The sequence below is a fragment of the Lipotes vexillifer genome, unplaced genomic scaffold (genome assembly GCF_000442215.2).
Source record: "Lipotes vexillifer unplaced genomic scaffold, Lipotes_vexillifer_v1.1 scaffold283, whole genome shotgun sequence".
Classification (NCBI taxonomy): domain Eukaryota; kingdom Metazoa; phylum Chordata; class Mammalia; order Artiodactyla; family Lipotidae; genus Lipotes; species Lipotes vexillifer.
Window position 1 is genome coordinate 262,396 of NW_006789004.1, and position 24,124 is coordinate 286,519.

The window sequence follows — 24,124 nt, forward strand, 5'->3', positions numbered from 1 at the left end:
CAGGAATGGTAGGAAGGCTGAGGAATTCCAGAAATGAGCTGTGATGATACTCTAAATAGGGAAAACTTTGGGGAAAGTTTGGTCATTTAGTGACTGCAAATCTGTACTCTCAGCCCACCCAAGGCTCTTAAGACTGAGCTAAATGCCATCTGTAACTTCACTCATGAGTAAATGAGATGAAACCAGGGTTAGAGTTTTCTCAGAACACCTTAGGGAACGTGGCAAAAACTTGGTCTCAAGTATTAGGGTCCGATCCTAGAAGTCACGGTACACTTCTGGAACTACACGGCCAACACAGATGTGATTCCGCTACTTCATCACTTCTCTTCACACTAAATTTCAATTATTGAAAGCTGCAGCTCTCCCTGCGAACTTTCACAATAACCATCCTGAATAACAAATGGAAGTGACTACCCAAGATAGTCCAAGCTACGTAGTAAGCAACTGGTTTTCTTCTCAAGGCTAAGACCCTAAATATACAGAAATATATTCCCTTAATGTAAAGAACATTTTCCTCTCCATCTTTCATCTCCTATAATAATATAAGGTAATGCTACCTTATATTATTATAAATGAGATTTTAACTGGGAATATATTGGAAACCTTGGATCCCCTTTGAAGGTCAGCTGATGTCTAACAAAACAATGCATAAACACTTGGACTTACTGTATAAGAGGCTGGCTTGAAGATGAAAGATCAATATGATTAAACCAAAATGAATAAAAGAAACATCAACTTACCTGTTTGTTTCTTTCAAACCGATATATGCTTGTGCTATTTCGCCTTTATCTTTCATTTTTTGTACGTCTTCTAAAAGTATTGTGGAATCTGTCATTGTATTCTGAAGGGGGAAAAGACACATTTCCACATTAAGTGTTAACTCTAAAGCTTTGGACCTCATACAACATTTTTCTTTCCTCCAGAATAGGGGGTTTATGTGTTCCACAACACCTCTGCCCCACCAGAGCGTCTGCCCTAGCCCCGGTACAACTACAGTGGGGTACAGGCAGTTAAGAGGAAGAGGCACCTCTAGTCCCTCTCTTGAGAATCCCTAACACTCTACTACAAAGGTAGTGTGATTCTAGAGTAAATAAAATCACTGATGGGCCACGTGTATTTTACACTGTGTGTGTGTGTGTGTGTGTACACACACACACACACACACACACACACACACACATATAGTGTAAATATATATATATTCAGTGTCCTTGCCTGATTATTATTCTAATGTTGTATATATACTTTAAAAAATATACATATAAACTATATACAGCATTAAAATAATAACCAGGCAAGAACACCAAGTATTCAATGCAATGTACAAAGCTGTTCTTTCTTCTACTTCCGGACCAGTTATAACAAAACAAATGCCCTAATAAACACGAAAAGTTTGACATAAAGCTCATTTTTCCATTAACAACTCAGTACAAAAAAAGTGGTATTCAGATGATGTGTTTCAGCAAAATTAAATGTTTTTTTCCTCACATCTTTAGATATATATAAATGGGAAGGATTTAGCTCCTTGGAAATATCTACCATCTGCTGTTATTCAATTCTTTTTTCCTCTGTTACAGTATAGCATGGTACATAAGCTTTTGAAATAAACATCTGGCAGGTCAGAATTACTAACGATTTTGCATAGAAAGGACTTTCCTTCTAACATTTTTACTTCCTTTTTTATTTTTTCTTTTTGGTGTAATCTGTCTGACAACCAATGTAATTTCAAAATCTTGCTTCTACTCAGCCACTCTCTCTCTCTCCTAAACCAGGGCAAGAATAGACAATAAGAACAACTGCCCTATAGCCTCTAAAGAATAATACTCTTTAGAACCCAAGAGTCCATTCTGTTTGTCTAAATAGTATATGTCTGATCCTTTAGTCAACGTTTGCTCTAAAGCCAGATCTCACAGTGAAGTGGAGATTATAGAATACACTTCAAATATCATCATCTTAGAGACCAAGATAACTTTAATGTCAACTAGAGGCCTACAAATACTCGCTTTTGAATTCCAGTGTTTATAATAAAAAACATCCTTTTTTAAAAAAAATCCCACTTTTATCCTAATGCTGTCCTTTTGTGAGTCTATAAATGCACACTTAGAGGAGACCGAATACAATCTGATAAGAGCTATTAACAAGAGCTTATGTTTTACTGATTTTTAAAAATCTTTCCCATAAACACCACATATAGCATTTTTATAAATATTCTAGGTATGTTTTATAAATATTTTAGTACATATTTCATAGAAAATTTCTTTTTCTCTTTTATTGAAAGGCAAAAAATCTTTCTACTCTATAAAGGGCCATACTCAGATTTTTAAGTTTTAAATAGTAACTCAAAGAACCAGTTTCTACGTTAAATAACGCTACATGTATTCTTTGACATCTGAGGACCTACATGATCTGGTTTTTAACTTTTAGTAAATTAGGTAAGTAGATCTAATGAACTCATCCAAAGGAAAGATAGTAGAAAGTAGCCAGTCCTTCCCTTATCCGGCCTATCATAGCTAAGAAGCAGGGGTTAGGCATGGGGTCAGACTTGGACTGCCAGCGCTAGGAAGTTCCTGACTCACTGCTCAAAGAGTCCCTGCCAACACAGGACCAGAAGTTCTGAAAGGGTTGCACCATGTAGGAAAATCCCACTCTTCCCAAGAAGGGCATGCTCAGCTCCTCAGGCCCCTCCTCACCCTTGGCCAACAAACCCACAGCTGGCAGAAATGAGAGCATGGGAGAGCTTGCACTTCGGAGTGTGCTCCAAGTTAAGGGCTTCCCTCCCCCGCTCGTGGATGGCCTGCCATAACTACTACTATGAGTCACAGAGCTGACTACGAATTCAAAAGTCATGGAGGCCTCTCTGCGATCCAGACTGGAGCCTATGACGTCCATTATTTTCCCACTGACTTCTCAAATAGTAGGGGGCCAAATAGGAAATTAATTTGTAAATATCAAAATAGACTTGTTGGCCAGAAAATATCAACTGCAAAACTGGGGGATACTTGTAAAAATCAGGATTAAATAGAAGTGTTTACTAAAAATTAAAAAAATATATAATTACCTTGTCATCCTGAAAATCACAAGTCAGCAAGCAAAAGAAAACAAATGGAGAAAACAACAAACCCTTAGTTCCATAAATAAATTCCATCTTGAGTCCTCATCAAAACAGATAAAAGCTAACTGTGAAAACAACCAAGTTTGTTTCTCCTAAAACTAACTCTGTATGTAAATTACTATCCATGGAACTGGCATGAAGTGGACATTAATATATATTTATGTAATGGCAACTCTTAATTCTCAGGAACAGACTCTTGAAATTCTTTTGAGTTGTTTTGATTTTTCTAATTATGAAGTATTTGTGAGGGTATGAGGAAAATGAACCTCCTGTTAATGTATTATGGTAAAATTCTTATCCTAGGTCTGTGAGGTTAACAGTAACGCCTTGGTAGGAGGTCATTTGTCCGAGTGAAGCCTCCCAGAACACTTGTGGAGGTGGAGCATGTAAACTAGATGTGGCTGGCTGGGCTGGATCATCACCTGGCTCACGGGATATCACTTACCACTTGCCTGCAAAGGAGTTGTGAAATGATGTGTCTCTTGACTAGAAACGGAGTGGGATAAACAGCCCTGGGTTTGAAAGGGCTTAGTCAGTTTCCTGGGCATTTCTCCTAAGAGAAAACAAGCTGATGCTATGTGTAGGCTTGGAGCCTGGAGAGCAGGGACCTTGGTTAGACAGGGCCAGCCCATTAGGCGCTGGAGATAAGCTGTCACATGGAGTATGTGAGCTGGGTAGGTGACAGTGTGAGGTACCAGAGCTATGTGCTCTTGTGAGCTGGATTGTTTTTATACCCCTTGGTTCATTTTTCTTTTTCTTTCTATTGACTTTTACTAAAGTTTCTTGTTAGAATATTAGTTCATCACAGGGAACCAGAGAAAGGAATTCTAATTTTGGACTCTGTTCCAGCTAGCATGCAGAGGGAGGCTTGTTTCTTGAGGCCCAATCCCAGGTGTGAGTTGTCGTTATCAAATACAAATGTTATGTGCCAGGTATGGTATCTTAACCACATGCAGAACTACCATTTCTTTTTTTCTTTTCTTTTCTTTTTTTTAGAATTTGGAGGCTTTCAATCTTCTTTTATTTTTATTTATTTATTTTTGGCTGTGTTGGGTCTTCGTTGCTGCACGTGGGCTTTCTCTAATTGCGGCGAGCAGGAGCTACTCTTCGTTGCGGTGCACGGGCTTCTCATTGCAGTGGCTTCTCTTGTTGCGGAGCTCGGGCTCTAGGTGCGCAGGCTCGGTAGTTGTGGCACATGGGATTAGCTGCTCCGCGGCATGAGGGGTCTTCCTGGACCAGGGCTCGAACCATGTCCCCTTCATTGGCAGGAGGATTCTTAACCACTGCACCACCAGGGAAGCCCCAGAACTACCATTTCTAAGAGAAGTGCTCTCAGATCTTTCAGGCATCCCATTCATTATGTTATAGTCTTTTAAAAATTGAATTATATTGACATACAATATCAGTTTCATTTGTACAACATAGTGATTTGATATTTTTATACATTATGAAACGATCACCAGGATAAATCTAGTTACCATCGGTCACCATACAGAGTTATTACAATATCATTGACTACATTCCCTATGATGTACATTACATCCCTGTGACTTATTTATTTTATAACTGGAAGTTTGTAACTCTGAATCCCTTTTATCTATGTCACCCAACCCTCTAACCCCCTCCCTTCTGGCAAACACTAGTTTGTTCTAGCTATGAGTCTGTTTCTGTTTTGTTTTTTAGATTTCACACATACTAAGTGAAATCATATGGTGTGTGTCATTCTCTGTCTTTTTTTTTTTTTTTTTTCATTCTCTGTCTTATAGTCATTTTTTATGTGGCAGGTCATGCAGCTGGGATACTTGATTGCCCAATTCTTGGTAACACTTTGCTTCATGAACATGGGCAGGGACAAAAACCAGGTTTTAAGATGATTATTCAGATTCCCCCCGATGTCAAATGACTAAAAGGTCCATTTCTCACCAACACATGGCAGTTGGATCTCAAGTTATCTGAGGTCAGGGAAGGCATTCAAAGGGCCATCTATATGCTTCAGCCTGGGTCCCTTCTGTGGAATCACTAAACACAGCCTCTCCTAGCTGGGACAACTCCCACCATTAAACAGAACTTCTTGAAGTGAGCAGAAATCATCTCCATGTCACTTCTACTCACTGATCTCATTTCTAACCTTTTCATGTGTTATCTTTCCTACCTTTAAACAGGCTATTTTCAACAAATAATTTAAAATTGTATTTAATGCCTTCCCACAGCAAGACAACTTATGGATTTTTGTATTTAACAGAATTGTATTTTTGATCAAAATTTATCATGACCAGATTACTAAAAAACGATTAATTTTAAAAGCCCTTTGCTCATGAGTGAGCGGTGAAACTTTGAAGAGCATTTGGGATATCATTGGCTTCTTGTTCACTCCAATTGGTATTTGCAACAGTTTTAAAACAACATTGAGATTTTTCCCCCAAAATGATGATATCCTCAATTAGACTAAAAATGCTCTTAAATGTTTGCTTTGTTATAAAGTGGAGAGAGGGCTTCCCTGGTGGCGCAGTGGTTGAGAGTCCGCCTGCCGATGCAGGGGACACGGGTTCGCGCCCCGGTCCGGGAGGTTCCCGCATGCCGTGGGGCGGCTGGGCCCGTGGGCCATGGCCGCTGAGCCTGCGCGTCCGGAGCCTGTGAGCCGCAACGGGAGAGGCCACAGCAGTGAGAGGCCCGCGTACCGCAAAAATAAATAAATAAATTGGAGGGAATGGGTATGAAGAAAGAGGCCAGTCCCCAAACACCCACCTGAGCCACTTGCTCATGCTTACCTTGGGTTGGATGGCCTCTTTCTGGCTCACCAGTTGAGACCTCAAGATGAGGACTTCCTCCTTGCGGACATCGAGCTCCTCACTCACAGAGGTCAGCTGCTCCATGAGGACACGGTAGGCTGGTGCACCTGGAGCGGTCACCTCAGGGGCACTTTTTTCACTAAGGGCCTTGCGTAACTCATTCAGCTCATTTTTCAGTTTTTTGTTTTCTGATTCTAGTTCTTGACGCTGTGTGAAGAGAAAAAGAACAGTTCATCACTGTCATCCTCAACTTTACACTGGAGTACTCATCCTTCCCTAAGATAGTAGAAGAATTCTGCTGGAAAAGATCACCAGAGCTCCCCTAGTGAATGGCTCCCCTGGTTCTACTGGGAACTCAGCTCTTAAAATTAAGAAAGTCAACGTCAAGTAGAATTGAGCAAGGTGAATGGTAGTTTGCTTCATCAACCTAAATTCCAGAATCAAATTTATTCCAGGCCGCCCAGGGTGTGGTCACAGGCCTGAAGAGAAGGCTGAGTCCTAAGGGGTGAGATTATCTCAGTACTAAGAAGCCCAGGTTTTCTTTATGGGTAAATACAAGCACAAATATGAAGGTCCAAATGGTCAGGTTATTTCCAATGAATTGTTCAGAGAGCAGATCCCTGAAGTGTTGAGTAGTACCCTCTTATTTCTTTTGTAAAGGAGAGGGGAAAGACCGCTGAAATTTTAGGCTTTTAACTTCTAATTTAAAAATTACATAGCATTTAAGCTAATAAAATTCTCTATAGTGTTTCAATAACAACAATAACAACAATATATTTTTGAAACTCCTTTCCTGTGTGACATGCTTGTGAAGCTGCTGGCAGAAGCCTTGAGAAGCAGGAGGAGAGGATGGACGACCTCTTCCTTCAGTCATCTAGATGGACATACACATCCTTTACCATCTCCATACTTTCACATACTACCAGCCATCCTCCCATCACCAGTTAGTGCTGCGCTTTGTAGGCTCTGCTCAACAAATGTCAGTGGAATCCAGAATAGAGATCTGCCGCTAAACTCTATTTACTGACCCTAAAATACAAATGTCACAGGATACTGGTTGGGAAATAGTGAAGCAGACGGGCATTTAAAAGCACCATGCTGATTTATTTAGCACATGACATTAAGGCTTTATGACAGTGGAAGTGAGACACTTCCATACAAAGATAAAATATTTTACCATTTCTTCCAGAGAAGCAATCTTAGGTTTATAGCACCATATTAGACCTTTCAACATGTTATAGTAAGACTAATTAAAGTCCTTTTTTTCCCCTAGTTTAAGAATGTATAACACTTTCTTTCATGAATTAGTCCATTCAAACGTGAAAATGAATGCTCCTTCCTATCCCCAGTCTCCTACCAACTGGTAATCAGATTCGCATTGCTATTTCTGAAAACGTATGAATGTCTTTACTTCGACACCTAAGCTCTGATGCCATGTTTCCCAAACTTTAATGTGCATCAGAATCACCCGGAGGACGGATGGCTTGGTGCCACCCCCACGGTTTCTGATTCAATAGGTTTGGTGTGAGGCCCATAAATTTGCATTTCCATCAAATTACCAGGTCATGTTGATGCAGATGGCCCAGGGACCACATTTCGAGAAACACTGAGCTAATACTTGGGAACTGTCTTTCTCTACAAACATATAGTTTCAGTGGGGTTTGATGGTTAGAGCATGGGGTTTGGAGCTAGAGATACCAATGTTCAAATTACATTCCTGTCGGTTTCTAGTGGGGTCATCTTAGGGAAGTTACTTATACTTCTTAGTGTCAATTGCTTCATCTATAAAATGGGAATTAAAATGCTTACTTGCAGGATTGTTGTTAAAAATTAAGGCTGATGTGTAAAGTGCCTGTATTTTAAAATGATGAAGATAATGACAGCAGCCAACATTTGTTGGGTGCTTATGATGTGCCAGGCACTATTCTAAGCAGTTTACATGAATTACTTCATATAATCCTCACGACAGTCCTATAAGATACATATTATCATTATTCCCGCTTTATAGATGAGAAAACCACACAGGCACAGACAGGAGAATTTGCACACAGTCATACAGTGGCAGATCTAGCATTTGAACCCAGGCAGTGTGTCACCTGGGTCCATGTCCTTTACTACCTTCTACAGTCTCAAATGGCAGCTACTGCTCCTGCTTCTGCTTAGACTGAACTCTAGCTTATATGAAAGAGAATTTAAAAAAGGGAATGACACAGGGCTACAACTAATGCCTGAATAAGCCTTAAGCTAGGGCCTCAGGTACCCTTAAGGATGTTCTCTGAGAGAAAGAAGCTCTGAGCAGGTCTCTCGCCACAAGATATTCAAAGTCTTGGGCTGAAACTTCCCATTACCTTGAGTGACTCGTATTCCAGTTCTGCACCTCTAATCTGTGGTCTTTCTTCTTCCTAGGGAAACACACAAAGTTAAAAACTTTATAAGTAAGTAGTTGTATTTTAATTGTCACATTTTTACTCTTAGAATATTTCCTAGCTCAGCAGAAAAGAGTGAGGAGAGTTAAGCCCTCACTACTTGAACCAAAACCTACTTGGTTAAAGTTAAAGTACTTCTGGGCTGAGTTGCCATTAAAGAAGAAACTGCAGAACTTGGTTTGCCATGGCCCTAGGGTGGGAGAGCACTGCGCACCTTTGCCTTACTTCGGAGCACCTGCTCCTCCTTGCGGTCCAGCTCATCCTGCATCACCTGCTTCTCCTGCTCCAGCTCTGTGACCCGTTTCTGGAGCTTGAGGAACAATGACATGTCCAGAGGCACCTTCTTCTCGCTTGGCTCCTAAACCCCAGAAATCAGAAGATGGTCAAGATGGTTCGGAAGATGTATAAGCCAATGAGAAAATGATGAACAGCTCAACAGAGAAACAGGCAAACTTATAGGAGAAATACAAATGGCCAAAGAATATACAACTAACACATCCAACCAGCTAATAAATGGAGAAATGCGAATTAAACAACAGCGAGGTACCACTTTCCCCCTATCATATTGGCAAAGACTAATAAGATTAATAAGGCCATGTGTTAGTAACAGTGTCTTATAAGATATTGGTGGAAGTTATAAGGAGGCCCTTTGGAAGGGCAAGTTAGCTGTATTTATTAAAATTTAAGTCTGTATATTCTTTAACATAGGACAAACATAGCAATATATGTTTAAGAATTAATCCTGCACAAATACACAAGTACACAAAAATATATGGGGAAAGATGTTCACTGTAATATTTTTTGTAATTGCAAAAACTAAAAAGAACTCAAATGTTGGTCAATAGGAGAGCTGCTTAAATAAATTATGGTATAGCCAAACTATGAAGTATTTTATAGCTGTTAAAAATAATGAAGTAGATCTACCTGAGTAGATAAATATGTTCTAGATAAAAGTATTAAGTGAAATGAACAAGTTGCAGGATAGTATCTCATTTTTCTTAAAAAAACCCAAAACCCAATACACGTGACTTTTAAGTATACCTAGCACATAGCATACAAATATCTAGAAGGCCATCGACGTTATCTTAGAGAATGGGAGGTACTGTGGGAAAGTTTCATTTTCTATTTCACACATTTCTATATTTGAATTGCTTACAATGAGCATGTACTACTTTTGTAATTAGGAAAAACGATTTTTGAAAAGGTGAGATGCTAGCATAAATATATTGAGGTCAGAGAGAAAACTAAAAAACCAAAATATATACAGCCCTAAATAAACTGAAAGATAACCTAGTAGCATTTAAAAGCATGTCAATTGGTTCTAAAACAGAGTCACAGGGAGAACTAGTAGGATAAATAAAGATACACTAATTAAAGCTAAGCAAAAGGAAATAATTAACCCCTAACCACCATCATAGAAATTCTGGAGGCTCCATAATTGTTTTACTTCCTTTACTTTGGGTTTGAATTTTTAATGAGGTAAGAAGAGAAACAATTGTATCATTAGATTTTAAGGAGAGGATAAAGATCCTTTTTGTTAGAGAGAAAGAGAATGGTAACAACTTATTTATTTAATTAAATGATCGAAGTATAGTTCTTAACTGATCAGCAAATCTTATATTTCCAATTGTCAATTTTTTAAAAAATGTTTTTTCCTCATATAAAAACAAAATAAGTTTAGGAAATAAGCAAGGTACAAAGAAGAGAACTGTAAGCATAATCTCATATCCAGAGAAAACCCACAATTTTTGTCCAGTCTTTTTTTTAAATAAATTTAAAGAACTGGAATAATACTTTCATTATACTTTTGTACTGTCTTTAAAACTTAGCATCGTATTATAATCGTTTTCCAAATTTATAATATGATACTTGAAAGCACAATTTTTAATGGCTGTATTGACATGTGTACCATCATTTGCTTAGCTATTACCTTACTGGTGACCACTGGGGTTATTTCTAATTTTTTGCTATTGAAATATACTAAAATAAACAACCTAGTACATAAATATCTAAACATTAATGTTTTTAAGTCTATTAAATTGGTTGAGCCTGTTTATACTTCCATCAGCAGCCACCAACTTGCCTGGAACAGCAATGACTGTTATCATTAAAAAAAATTGGCTCAGCTGGTAGACCAATAGTGTTTTTTCATTATTGTTTTAATTTATATTTCTTTGTCTTTTGATGAGGTTGAATAATGTTTATATTCATGCGCAATCTTTGATTTTTTGTGAATTCTTGGTAGTGCTAAGTTCAGTATTATTCCAGTTCTAAAAAGACACCTAAGAAGAATCAACTAAACTAAGAAGTGGGGCATTTATAGGCTGTCAGGGTCATTTATCTACAAACTAGTTAGACCTGGTCTTTTTCTTTCTGTCCACTTAAAAAAATAATAAATTTATTTATTTATTTTTGACTGTGTTGGGTCTTCGTTGCTGCGTGAGGGCTTTCTCTAGTTGCAGCAAGCAGGGGCTACTCTTTGTTGTGGTGCATGGGCTTCTCATTGTGCTGGCTTCTCTTCTCGTGGAGCACAGGCTCTAGGTGCACAGGCTTCAGTAGTTGTGGCACATGGGCTTAGCAGTTGTGGCTCTCGGGCTCTAGAGTGCAGGCTCAGTAGTTGTGGCATACGGGCTCAGTGGCATGTGGGATCATCCCAGACCAGGGCTCAAACCCGTGTCCCCTGCATTGGCGGGCGGATTCTTAACCACTGCGCCACCAGGGAAGTCCATCTGTCCACTTTTGCACTGCTCAGAGTAACAAAAAGTTTAGGTATATGACCTTCACCATAAAGTCTGTCCTGACTTAGTAGAACAGAGGTAACGTCTTCCCTGAGCACGAAATTACTACAGAATTTCATTCATACAAAAATTCATTTCTATACATCCCACAAATACTTATATTTTAGCTTCTTTATAATGTAAACATTCTATCTTATGTATTTTAATGTTTGTTCCTCTATTAATGGTGTATGTATCCCTGAAAACTTTTAACTATTTAATCCTTTTTTCACACTATGATAGAAACCTTCATTCTATGAATGAATATATTTCATCATTGTACCTAGAGATAGGAACATTTGACAACTGCAAAAATTGAGGCATAATGATTAGTAATTAAGAGAGCTCCAAATGGTGCCCATTCTTATCCCTAATGACACGTATAATCAAAGAGATATTGTCCTCTCTATACCACGTAAGCAAGAAGGAAGTTTGGGCCATCTGGCTCAGGGAAGCATCTGGGGTTTTGTTTTGCTTTCTTTCCTTTGTTAGGACTTTGTCATCTAGGGCTTTTCCAAGAAAGTGAAGCTTTAAAACTAATCTAAAAAATAGCAACAGTCTCTCATTAGAGGAAAATCAGGAAGATAACAGAATTTGTTCACAAAATTACCACGACAGGCCTGGCAGTCATTCTGGAATTACTGCTGACAATAGCTGAGAAAGTTATGGTGACGCTTTCCCTGGATTTGACAGGTATGAGAAAGCTCGACAGCAATAGCAAAACTGAGATAATTAGTTAATGGCTACTAAGAAAGGGGCATTACAGAGCGTGGAGAAGCAATGGTTCCAAAAAAATAACCCCAAACCATGAAGATGCTGGAAGTGTGTGAGGGCTGCAAGGCAAGTAGAGCTGGCAGGTGAGTTCTTCAGAGAGAAACAGCAATGGAGGTGTCATTGTGTCTTGTGAACAACCAATCACAGGTTTCTGATTTGTAACTAGAGAGACATTAATCTTTTATTTTTACATCAAATTTTGCTATTATTACACGACGAAGGTCGGAATTCTGTGTTTCAAAACAATTTATCTGTTTTAATTTTTTAAAAATCAATTCATAAACAAGAGTGATCCCATTATTTTCCTGGCACTGGATTCTAAAAGAGCTACTTGGGAATATTGCACATAGGAGTTGAAAGTTTTCCTTTAGTTTGAAAGGGGCAATTTGTAAACCTGGCCATCACAGAGGTAGTTGCAGGAAGAAATGCAAACCTGCAAGTCCTAAGTAATTCGAAGTACAAAGTTACGTCCTGCACAATTTCCCTTCTGATAATCAATCTCTCTTTTTCTATTACTAGTTGTGTAGATGTCCATCTTTCTGATCCTGGCCACACCCAGTCAGAATTGTAGGGTGGTCACTGGAAGCCTGTTTATTAGAGCAAAAACCTCTGTTTATTGAACACTTACTATGTATCAACACTGCTACAAGTGTTTTATAAAAATTAACTCATTTAATCTTCAAAATATCACTATAAAGTAAGATAATAATAGCATTGCCACTTCACAGATGAGGAAACTGAAACACAGACAGATTGAGGCTAAGGTTATGGACTCAGTCCCAAGGAGGAGAGTTACTGTAGTCTGTCCCATGGTAAAGACAGCACTAACCAAAGCCAGCCACATCTCAGATGCATGCACTTAGTCACAAGCAACAAGCATGACTAGTTCAGTCAACAGTCTTCCTCACTATTAAGAGAAGACTTCCAGTGTATGACCTACTGTTGGTGGTCAGATGCACGTGACACACACTAACAATAATCCAAGATCTGTAGGTGATTTCTGGAGCACAATTCACACTTCATTATTCAAAAAAGATGAAAAATGTACCAAATCCCACTCTAATCTATCTCTTAACTTGAGAAAAGACTTGACAGAAAACAAGTGAGAATAGAAATGAAAAGGTTACCCCTCCCCTCAAATCTGTAAGAATTTGGAGAAAACTTGAAAAGAATAGAGACCCTGACAAAAACTGTTACTAGTAAAAATTAGGTAAAGCGTATGAGAGTTTTGAGTTTAAAAATGTAATGCCCACTACTGGGCATATACCCAGAGAAAACCATAATTCAAAAAGACACATGCACCCCAATGTTCACTGCAGCACTATTTACAATAGCCAGGTTATGGAATCAACCTAAATGCCCATCTACAGACAAATGGATAAAGAAGACAAAGGGTACATATACACAATGGAATATTACTCAGCCATAAAAAGGAATGAAATCAGGTCATTTATAGAGATGTGGATGGACCTAGAGACTGTCATACAGAGTGAAGTAAGTCAGAGAAAAACAAATAATGTATACTAACGTATATATGCAGAATCTAGAAAAATGGTACAGATGAACCAGTTTGCAAGGCAGAAATAGAGACACAAATGTAGAGAACAAACATATGGACACCAAGACCAAGGGGGGAAAGCGGGTGGGGGGGAGCGGGGGATGAATTGGGAGATTGGGATTGACATGTATACACTAATATGTATAAAATGGATAACTAATAAGAACCTGCTGTATAAAAAAATAAATAAAATTCAAAAATTCAAGAAAAAAAAAAAAACCCCAAAGAACTGTGAGCAATAATGAATTGCTGTAGTTTGAAACCACTAAAGTCAGGGATGTTTTGTTGCACAACAATAGATAAGTTGAACAACCTCTGTCCTGCTATATACAGGCCATACTGCTGTATCAATGTCCCCAGCCTAATGTTATCTGTAGACAAAAATGGGACTGGAGAACCGCAGTGTAGAACCCCTGAGTGCAAGGAGGTAGAGTGTGGAGCTCTGAACAGACAGGCCTCAGTTAGAATACTGGCTCTGCCACTTACAAGTTGTGATCCTGGGCCAGCAACTTAGCCCTCTCCTATGTATGAGTTCAACTATATGACGCTTTTCTTTAAAAGGAACAGAATGAGATGGAGAAACTTTTCATCCCAAGTGGAACTAAGGCAAGAAAGGAAAGAATTATTCAATTTTTTTCAGCTGTTCTGCTTTATAATATTCTAGGACAGAGGGCTTACCTTTCAAATAATTTACCTCAGTCTGGAATAAATTCATGACAGGTTATGTTTTTTGCACAAAGAACATGTTAAGGTGTAAAAGGGAATTACAGAAGGGAAAATCTGATCCTCAAAATTACATTAAAAATGAAAATTAAAATGTTTATTGACAAAAAAATATATGCAATAAGTATATATGTACACAGCTAATTAAGCACCTTTAAGTCACTTATGAAGAATAAACAGCATAAAACAAATGTTATGTTTATGGACAAATGGGGTCCTCCCTGCAAAGAAAATGTTCTCTGTTAGTAACAGCATGGGCACATTTTACTTTTACTGATAGGTGTCTAAAATGTACCTCTGTCCTTGATGGAATGTCTTCAGTTTCTGCAATTTCAGAGCTAAAGGTGTATTCGGACTCATTGCTGCTGTGGGTGGAGTCTGTTCTCTTGTGTCCAGGCTTAGGCACATTCTGCAAGACAAATAAGCAGTTATAGTTAACACAACATAATTAAATAATTGAACTAGGCATAGTTAAGACAGCATCCACCTTAACTCGGTTCTATCCTCACTCACTGACTTAAAGTTCTCATGCCCAAACGATCTGTTCCATGTTGTATTAACAAACTCTTACAAAAGGGTCACCTTCGGAGCTCCTCAAAGAATGAGAAAGATGCACCAGGAGGGCATGATAAGCACAGTCACAAAACCAAATACTCAAACAAAAATCATCTGTGATTGCTGGCGGAGTCGGCTTTTTAAAGTTGTGAGTGGCTAGTCGCACTGGGTGAAGCATAGGTATGATGCCTCAGCATCTAAGGACTGTAACTGACTTCCATGTTGCAATCAAATAAAACGAACCAAAAAGTTCATAGGATATATTTAATGATAGCATAATCATTTTACTGCACTGTATTTGGGCATAAATGGTAAAAAAAAAAAAAAGGGGGGGGGGGGGGTTTCCACTTAGGCAACTACAATTTCTATTAGTTTTATGCCTGAAGCTGAATCTCTGGAGTCAGCAGTGGGAAGGATGAATGTGCAGAAGAGGCAAGTAAGCTGCTCGAAGAATCCTGGGAAGATCCTTGGGTTATTAACTCAGGGAGTCCAGGTGACACTTTTATGGCATGTGGTACCTATGAACTAGTGTTCAGAAAGCTTGTGGGGAACAGAAAAGTTAAGCAATTGTAGTCCCTTCCTTTCTGTAGGAAAAGGGGTTAGAGAATGACTTGAAGGAAGAAGAGATAAAAAGGCTGGGTTTGGGCCCCTCACTCCTAGGGTGCCCCCAACAGAAGACATGGAAAGGTTCAGTGGCCTGGATTTTCTGGGGTTACAAATCCTGAGAGCTTCAGAAAGGCCTCCAAGAGCTTTGGGATCTGTCCAATTTCCTTTACTCCTTCCCAGGTGCAGGAAAAGAGCCAGAAGCCACAAAGAGCTGTTTGCCTCTTTCCTTCCAACATCCAGGCTCATAGAGAGCAGACCCATCTGTGCAACCACAGGGAAGCCAGCCCCCAGGGGCAGTTGAAAGCCCCTCAGCCCAGCCCAACCTGTATGTTCTATGTTCATTAGTGTAATTTTCTTTTTTTGTGTGTGTGATATCTTTGTCTGGTTTTGGTATCAGTGTGATGCTGGCCTCACAGAATGAGTTGGGAAACTGTTCCCTCTTCAATTTTTTGAATAGTTTGAGAAGCATAGGTGTTAACTCTTCTTTAAATGTTTTTTGTTGGGAGTTTTTGACTGCTGATTCAAGTTCATTTCTGATATTTGATCTGTTCATATTTTCTATTTCTTCCTGATTCAGTATTGGGATATTGTATGTTTCCAGGAATTTGTCCATTTCTTCGAGGTTGTTCATTTTATTGGCATGTAATTGTTTGTAGTAATCTCTTATGATACTGTGTATTTCTGTGGTGTTGCCTGTAACGGCTCCTCTTGCATTTCTGATTTTATTTATTTGGGCTCTCTTTTTGTCTTGATGAGTGTGGCTAACAGTTTATCAATTTTGCTTATTTTTTTCAAAAGACCAGCTCTTAGTTTTGTTCATCTTTTTTTATTTATTTATTTTTTATTTTATTTTATTTATTTATTTATTTTTTTGCGGTACGCAGGCCTCTCACTGTTGTGGCCCCTCCCGTTGCGGAGCACAGGCTCCGGACGCTCAGGCTCAGCGGCCATGGCTCACAGGCCCAGCCGCTCCACCACATGTGGGATCTTCCCGGACCGGGGCACGAACCTGTGTCCCCTGCATCGGCAGGCAGACTCCCAACCACTGCGCCACCAGGGAAGCCCAGTTTTGTTCATCTTTTAAACTGATTTTTAGTCTCTATTTCATTTCCACTCTGATCTTTTTTTTTTCTCCTTCCTCTAATGTTGGGCTTTGTTTGTACTTTTTCTAGTTCCTTTAGGTGTAAGGTTAGATTGTTTATTTGAGATTTTTCTTGTTACCTGAGGTAGCATGTATCGCTATTAAACTTCCCTCTTAGAACTGTTTTTGCTGAAGTCCATAGATTTTAATCATTTTGTTTCCACTTTCATTTGTCTCTGGCTATTTTAAAAATTTCTTCTTTGGTTTCTTCAGTGACCTATTTGTTGTTTAGTAGTGTTTTGCTTAGCCTCCATGTGTTTGCTTTTTCAAGTATTTTTTCTTGTAGTTGATTTCTAGTCTCATAGTGTTGCAGTGGAAAAAGATGCTTGATATGATTTCAATCTTCTGGATGATCTGTCCTTTGATATAAGTGGGGTGTTAAAGTCCCCTACTATTATTGTGTCACTGTCAATCTCTTCCTTTATGTTTGTTAATATTTGCTGTATGTATTCAGGTGCTCCTATGTTGGGTGAACATATGTTTACAACTGTTTTATTTTCTTGTTGGACTGATCCCTTTGTCATTATGTAATGTCCTTTTTTGTCTCTTGCTATAGTGTTTGTCTTAAAGTCTATTTTGTCTGACAACTGCTACCCCAGCTGCCTTTCCATTTCCATGGAATACATTTTTCCATCCCCTCACTCTCAGTCTGTGTGTCTTTAGAACTGAAGTCTCTCACAGGGGTGTGTGTGTGTGTGTGTGTGTGTGTGTGTGTATGTGTCCTGTTTCTATTATCCATTCTGCCACTCTGTGTCTTTCGATTAGAGCACTTAGCCCATTTACATAGAAAGTAATTATTGATAGGTATGTACTTACTGCCATTTTGTTTTCTGGTTGTTGTAGTTCTTTTTTGTTCCTTTCTTCTTTTGCTTTCTTCCCTTGTGATTTGATGACTTTCTTTAGTGTTATATTTGGATTACTTTCTTTTTGTGTGTGTGTGTTTATCTATAATATGTTTGTGGTTACAATGAGGTTCATAAAAACAACAATAAATGAGATTCAATCACACATATATACATATACATACACATACAAATATATTTAATTATTTAAATATGATGATCTCAAGTTCAAACACATTATAAGAACCATGCATTCTCAGTCCCCTCCCCACGACTAGTGCTCTTGTCATCATATTTTACATCTTTTTGTTTTGTGTATCCCTTAACTACATACTGTGGATATAGGTTACTTTACTACTTTTTTGTCTTTTAGCCTTCCTACTAGATTTATATGTGATTGATCTACTACCAATACTGTATGTTTACCTTTATCAGTGAGAGTTTCCCTTTCTAGTTGTGGCCTTTTCTCTCCTGCCTAGAGAAGTCCTTTTAACATTTCTTGTTAAAAGTTTTAGTGGTCCTGAATTCTTTAGCTTTTGCTTGTTTTATCTTTTTATCTTCCCTTCAAATTGGAATGATAGCTTTGCTGGGTAGAGTATTCTTGGTTGTAGGTTTTTTCCTTTTATCACTTTGAATATATCATGCCACTCCCTTCCGGTCTGCAAAGTTTCTGCTGAAAAGTCAGCTTACGGTCTCAAGGAAATTCTTTCTATGTAATTAGTTGCTTTTCTCTTGCTGCTTTTAAGATTCTCTCTTTATCTTTAATTTTTACCATTTAAATTATAATGTGTCTTGGTGTTGACCTCTTTGGGTTGACCTTGTTTGGGACTCTCTGTGCTTCCTGAACCTGGATGTCTGTTTTCTTTCCCAGGTTAGCGAAGTTTTCAGTTATTATTTCTTCAAATAAGTTCTCTGCCCCTTTCTCTCTCTTCCCCTTCTGAGACCCCTATGAGAATGTTATTATGCTTGATGTTGTCCCAGAGGCCTCTCTCAAACTATCCTCATTTTTTAAAATTCTTTTTTCTCTTAGCTGTTCTGAATTGTTGATTTCTACTACTCTGTCTTGCCATTCACCAATCCATTCCTCTGTATCATCTAACCTACTGTTGATTCCTTCTAGTGTATTTTTTTTTGCGGTACGCGGGCCTCTCACTGTTGTGGCCTCTCCCGTGTGGCGGAGCACAGGATCCGGACGCGCAGGCCCAGCGGCCATGGCTCACAGACCCAGTCACTCCGCGGCATGTGGGATCTTCCCGGACCGGGGCACGAACCCGTGTCCCCTACATCAGCAGGCGGACTCTCAACCACTGCGCCACCAGGGAAGCCCCTTTCTAGTGTATTTTTAAATTTCAGTTATTGTATTCCTTAACTCTGTTTGGTTCTTCTTTATATTTTCTCTTTGTTAAACTTATCACCATGTTCATTCATTCTTTTCCCCGAGTGCACTGAACACCTTTATGATCATTACCTTGAACTCTTTATTGGGTAGATTGCTTATCTCCACTTCGTTTAGTTCTTCTTCTGGGGTTTTGCCTTGTTCCTTTGTTTGGAATATATTCCTCTATCTACTCATGTTGCTTATTGTTTTTGTTTATTTCTATGCATTAGGTAGGTTGTTTAGGATTCCCAATCTTGGAGAAGTGGCCTTATGAAGGAGACATCCTATGGGCCCCAGCAGCCTATCCTTTTAGTCACAAGATCTATATGCTCTATGGGTGCCCCTATGTGAGCTGCATGGGCCCTTCTGCTGTGGTGGGGATCACTACTTGGATGCACTGGTACATTGGGATGGCCCTTGGTCTGGTTGGCTTCCAGGTCCTACCTAGTGCAATAACTGCCAGCCGGCTGGTGGGTGGGTTTGGGTTCTGGTGTGGCAGGCTGCATAGCCTGGGGTGTGTCCCAAGGCTGGTCCCAGGTTACTGATGGATGGGTCAGTGACCAGCATGGCTGGATGGGGGGCTCATGGGGCTGGTGCCAGCTCACTTGTGAGCAGGTAAACCTCTGGCCCTAATAGGCTAGAGGGAGGACTCCAAAATGAAACTTGTCTGCAGCAGTGTCCTCATGGTTGGAGCTCCCCAAAATGCCTGCAGCCAATGTCTATGTCCCCAGGGGGAGCTCCAGTGGCCTCATGCCCTCTGGAAGGCTCTCCAAGGTTAGCAAGTGGGTCTGAACCAGGCTCCTTTCAAATGATTGCTTCTGCACTGGGTCTTGGACATGTGAGATTTTGTATATGCCCTTTAAGAGTGGAGTCTCTGTTTCCCACAGCCCTGTGGCTCTCTTGTACACAAGCCCCACTGCCTTCAAGTCCAGATGCCAGGGGACTTGTTTTCCTGGTGCAGGAACCCCAGGCTGGGGAGCCCAATGTGGGGCTCAGACCCCTTGTGCCTTGGGGAGAACCTCTGCAATTGTGTTTATCTTCCTGTTTGTGGGTCATTTACGTGGGGTGTGGGTCTTGACTATACTGTGTCTCCACCCCTCCTACCCATCTTGTTGAGGTTCCCTTTTATATCTTTAGTTTCATAAAGCAGTTTCTGCTAGTCTTCAGGTCATTCTTATATACAGCTGCTCTGTAAATAGTTATAATCTTGGCGTTCCTGTGGGAGGAGGTGAGCTCAGGGTCTTCCTACTCTGCCGTCTTGGCCACTCCCCTCCAAATTACCTTGTGTTTTATAACAGATATTTCAGAGCATTTCTGGCCATCTGTGCCATTAGGTTACGTTTAAGGCCGATAGCTGTAGGAACAAGATTGCTAGGGAGCTCTTTGTTTCCTGATAGCAGGATAAGTAGAACAGGGAGGGTGTGCAGAACTATTAAAAGTTCAAAATGTACTTTGGCAGATGCAGAAGAGTCCTTGAAATAGATAAGACAATTTATTACAAATAGAGGCTGAATTTTCTTTTTCTAGGACTATATCTTTGAAACTACAAAAACTATACAATACTTGATTATATAAATATTTGCTTTATAAGCAAATTTTATTTTAAGTCATTCAATACATAAAACAAAGTCCACCTACACTGACTTTATACTATCTTATAATCCAGTCTTCAAAGTGTTTGACTTTACAAAATATTTATGAATAAAGTGATATGATTTCTGGGATGTGCTTTAAAACAACCCAATCCATTGGATGGAGTGGGATGGAGGGTAGAATGGGGGATAGAAATGTGTTGACCATTTTGGATTGAGTGATGGGCACATGGAGTACAGGGGCGTTCATTCTACTTTTCTATCTACTTTTGCATATGTTTCAATTTTTTTTTTTTTTTTTTTCGGTACACAGGCCTCTCACTGTTGTGGCCTCTCCCGTTGCAGAGCACAGGCTCAGCGGCCATGGCTCACGGGCCCAGCCGCTCCACGGCATGTGGGATCTTCCCAGACCGGGGCACAAACCCATGTCCCCTGCATCGGCAGGCGGACTCTCAACCACTGCGCCACCAGGGAAGCCCTCAAATCTTTATATATAAAAAAAATCAAAAGTATTTGACTCACAACCATCAAAGTCATCTCTTCCTTGAGGTCATCATATCGTTCTTCCAAGCGACTGAACTCATTCAGAAGGTTCTGATATCTCAGCCTTTCATCATTAAGATCGAGTTCCAGTTGTTTTGTTTCTTCTATTAACTTCTTTTCCATAGTCTCTGAAAGAAAGGAGAGGGAAAAGCATACCAAAGATGGCTCCACAGAATGCAAGAATACAAACATGGACACTGACTTCCAGTTTCTTTGGGAGGGGTTCTACTTTTAGCACCACTATGATCTATGAAGAGTATCTTAGTGGAGGTAGGGAAAGAGACAACAACCATCATCTATTGCATTGTTCCATGAACAGAACTAGTTCATTCATTGGTTACAGCACATCCTTCATAAGCTTCCACTAGCCATCATCTAGTAACTAGAGTATACATTTTTTTATTATTTTGTTTCAGGCTATTCATAAAATTCTTTTGTCCCAAAGGTCAGAGACATTCCTCAAGCCTCTGGGGGAACGGCAACTTCTCAGCGGACCCAGCTGTACTGCTCTACAGAGTGTCTCCACTCATCTCAGTCCCCAGGTTCTGTCTTACAATTTCCCAATGCTGTGAGCTCCCTTGTTGTCCTATTACTCCCTCGATTCTAATCAGGTAAGATCCCCACACCTGGTCCTCTGTTGTTACCACTCCTATGTGCTGCTGGGGGACCTGACCTTTCCATTTACTCACCTCACTCTACTCTCTCTGTTGCCAGGGGCTGGCACTTAGATAGGACATCATCTGGAGATCGGAGATTAGCCCTTGATTGCAGATCAAGCACAGTAAAAAAGCCTTAAATCTCAGCTGTATGTTTTATCTCAATGAGCTGACCCAGTCACATTTATAAACATTAAGCTTCCTACCACTATGGCCCATTTTACCCTCATATTTTGCGGCTCTATCTTATAATCTGCCCTGCCTGCTTCTATTGCTTCACCATTTCTTTCTCCATCAGCTCCATGAGGGCAAGGGCTGCCAAGTGTCTTGTCACAACTGCCTCCCTGGTGTCCAATACAGTGTTTCCCTACCCTAGGGCTTTAATAATTTGTAAATAAATGAATGAAAGAATTTCTTCTCTCTATAACATTCTGTAAATTGCTTTTTATTCCCACAAGTTTGTGGAAGCTGCCCAAGGCTACCAACAAATTTTCCTGAGGCAAATCTACTGTTATTGTCTTTGTTCTTATCTTTCAGTATCAAATAACATTTTCTATTTTCCTACAAGAATTCTCATCATTCTGGATTTTTCCACTGCATTCTGCATCCTAGCCTCCTTTTTTCCATGTCTTCAATGACTTTCCTCCTTCCCTCTTAATTTTCTTTTCTGGCTCCTTTTCTTCACCTTATCCCTTATTTATGGTTATCCTGTAAGGCTTAATTCCAGATTTTCTTCACTTTTCTATATAGTATTCCCTTTAATTGGGAGGAATGGGGCAGTATGGGGAAAACCACAGAGGGCTCTCTCTTTCATCTCAATTCGTTTTCACATCATCTTTATCTGGAGGCCCCAGCTGACATCCAAATTTTAATACTCAAACAACTGACCTTGTTAATTTGCCTCATAAACAGAGACTTGTTCCCCTCAATTTCCTCATTACTAATAACACATTATTGTTTTGATAACTCATCTCAAAACTTTAGAAAAATTTCAGAAACTTTAGAAAATTTTTACTTTTTTGAATACCACATCAAAAATGATGATATATGATATACAATTCTTTTCATATAATATATTTTCACTCTAATCAAATCTCTTCCTTTCTATTTCTATCACCAATTACTGTAGTTTAGATATACACTTTCTTAGCTCATGTTTATGTACATGTGGATTCCTTGTAAATTATCACCATTTTAATTTATCTTACAAACAGCAAATAAATGTCCACATCTAGGGTCTTTTATTTTTAAGGTGGCAAAAAGTGGTTGATCTTAGGAAAATAATATCCATTGGTTTATCAAAATAAATAATATATACAGATACATATATACATATACATATTAGCTCAAGAATTGGTCCTAAAACAACAGGACTCCTATAAGCCATAAATCATACATATAGAACAATTTTTTTAAAAGTCACATGATACTGACTAATATGAAATGATATTTGTACATAGGGAGACCAGATTTACAAGTTCACCAACTAATTCAACCAAATATTTAGAGTGCCTGCCTCCAGAACTCTGCAAATTTACTGATGACAGTCTAAGCAAAGTTGTAACTTATAAACCTTTGGTCTGAGGTTGGTTGGAGTGCAGTAGGCTGGGCCCACATGAGGCTTACCTGTCATCTCCTTAGCCTGCTCCACAATAAGGTGATTGAGGGCCTCTTTTTCCTGCTTCAGCAAAGTATTTTCTTCCTTCAGATTTGATACCAACTATAAAATAAAACAATAAACTGAGATGGCTGCCACAGACAGAGGCAGCCGGATACTGAATACAAAGACCATACATACAGCAGTCACCGGTAGTCACTCCTTACTTCCACATCTCACTGCCTCACTTCTTTGCCGAGTTATATCTGGTCATCCTTCAAACTTGTTTCTAGCATTATCCTCCAGAAAGCTTTCCCAGAAACTCCCTCCAATTATATGTCTCTCCTTTGGGCTACTATAGGACCCTGAATATGCCTCTTTATAGCCCTTATAAATGATTTACTTTTATTTCCCTGATTGACTAGAAATTCTTGGAGGACAAAAATGATTTGCTGTTATTGTTTTACTTTGTACCTTGAGCATTTAGCAATTGCCTGGCGCTTGAAGCAATGATAATGCCTTTTCACACCAACAGCCTAACGCAACGTTTACGCGTACCCATGATTCAAGCAGAGAGATTACAGAGGTTAAGAAAAATATGAAAGGCATTTTGGTTTTGGAAATTCACTGAACACCTTCCGAAGCTCCCTGCTCTCTGTCTTGAGAAAGAGAATTCATTTTCATCTCAAGAGTTTTGCAAGGTTGTAAACTTTTATTCCACATTTAAGCATTGACCTTACAACACTGTGAATACACTTAATGCCACAGAACTGTACACTTAAAACCATTAAAATGGTAAATTTTATGTTACATATAAGCATATTTTACCACAATAAAAAAATATTGACCTTTAACTTTCTATTTCCTGGTTGGATAAGGATTCTCAGGAAGCAAAAATCAAAACCAAAGGAAACTTTGCTAAGTTCATAATTTATACAGTTCACCTTTGGAATAGAATGTGTGCTTGTTATAAGTGAAATTTGAATTCCTTTCTCTAAGCATAAGTTCAAGAGACTCTTAAAGCAACAGCTTTACTAATAAAGAGAAAGTTTAGG

The 24,124-nt window shown here is 39.2% G+C and overlaps 1 protein-coding gene across 1 annotated transcript in view; it reads right to left on the reverse strand.

Moving 5' to 3' along the window:
* The window catches only part of MYO5A (myosin VA), a 121,552-nt gene that overhangs the window by 29,990 nt on the left and 67,438 nt on the right, over positions 1–24,124 (reverse strand). Inside the window, exons 22-29 of the mRNA XM_007461912.1 lie at positions 23,099–23,192; positions 20,796–20,944; positions 14,455–14,568; positions 8,542–8,685; positions 8,250–8,303; positions 5,881–6,108; positions 3,059–3,067; positions 741–841 (exon numbers count right to left, since the gene is read on the reverse strand). Of these exons, the coding sequence (XP_007461974.1) occupies positions 741–841; positions 3,059–3,067; positions 5,881–6,108; positions 8,250–8,303; positions 8,542–8,685; positions 14,455–14,568; positions 20,796–20,944; positions 23,099–23,192 (893 nt within the window). The remainder of the gene's footprint in view (positions 1–740; positions 842–3,058; positions 3,068–5,880; positions 6,109–8,249; positions 8,304–8,541; positions 8,686–14,454; positions 14,569–20,795; positions 20,945–23,098; positions 23,193–24,124) is intronic.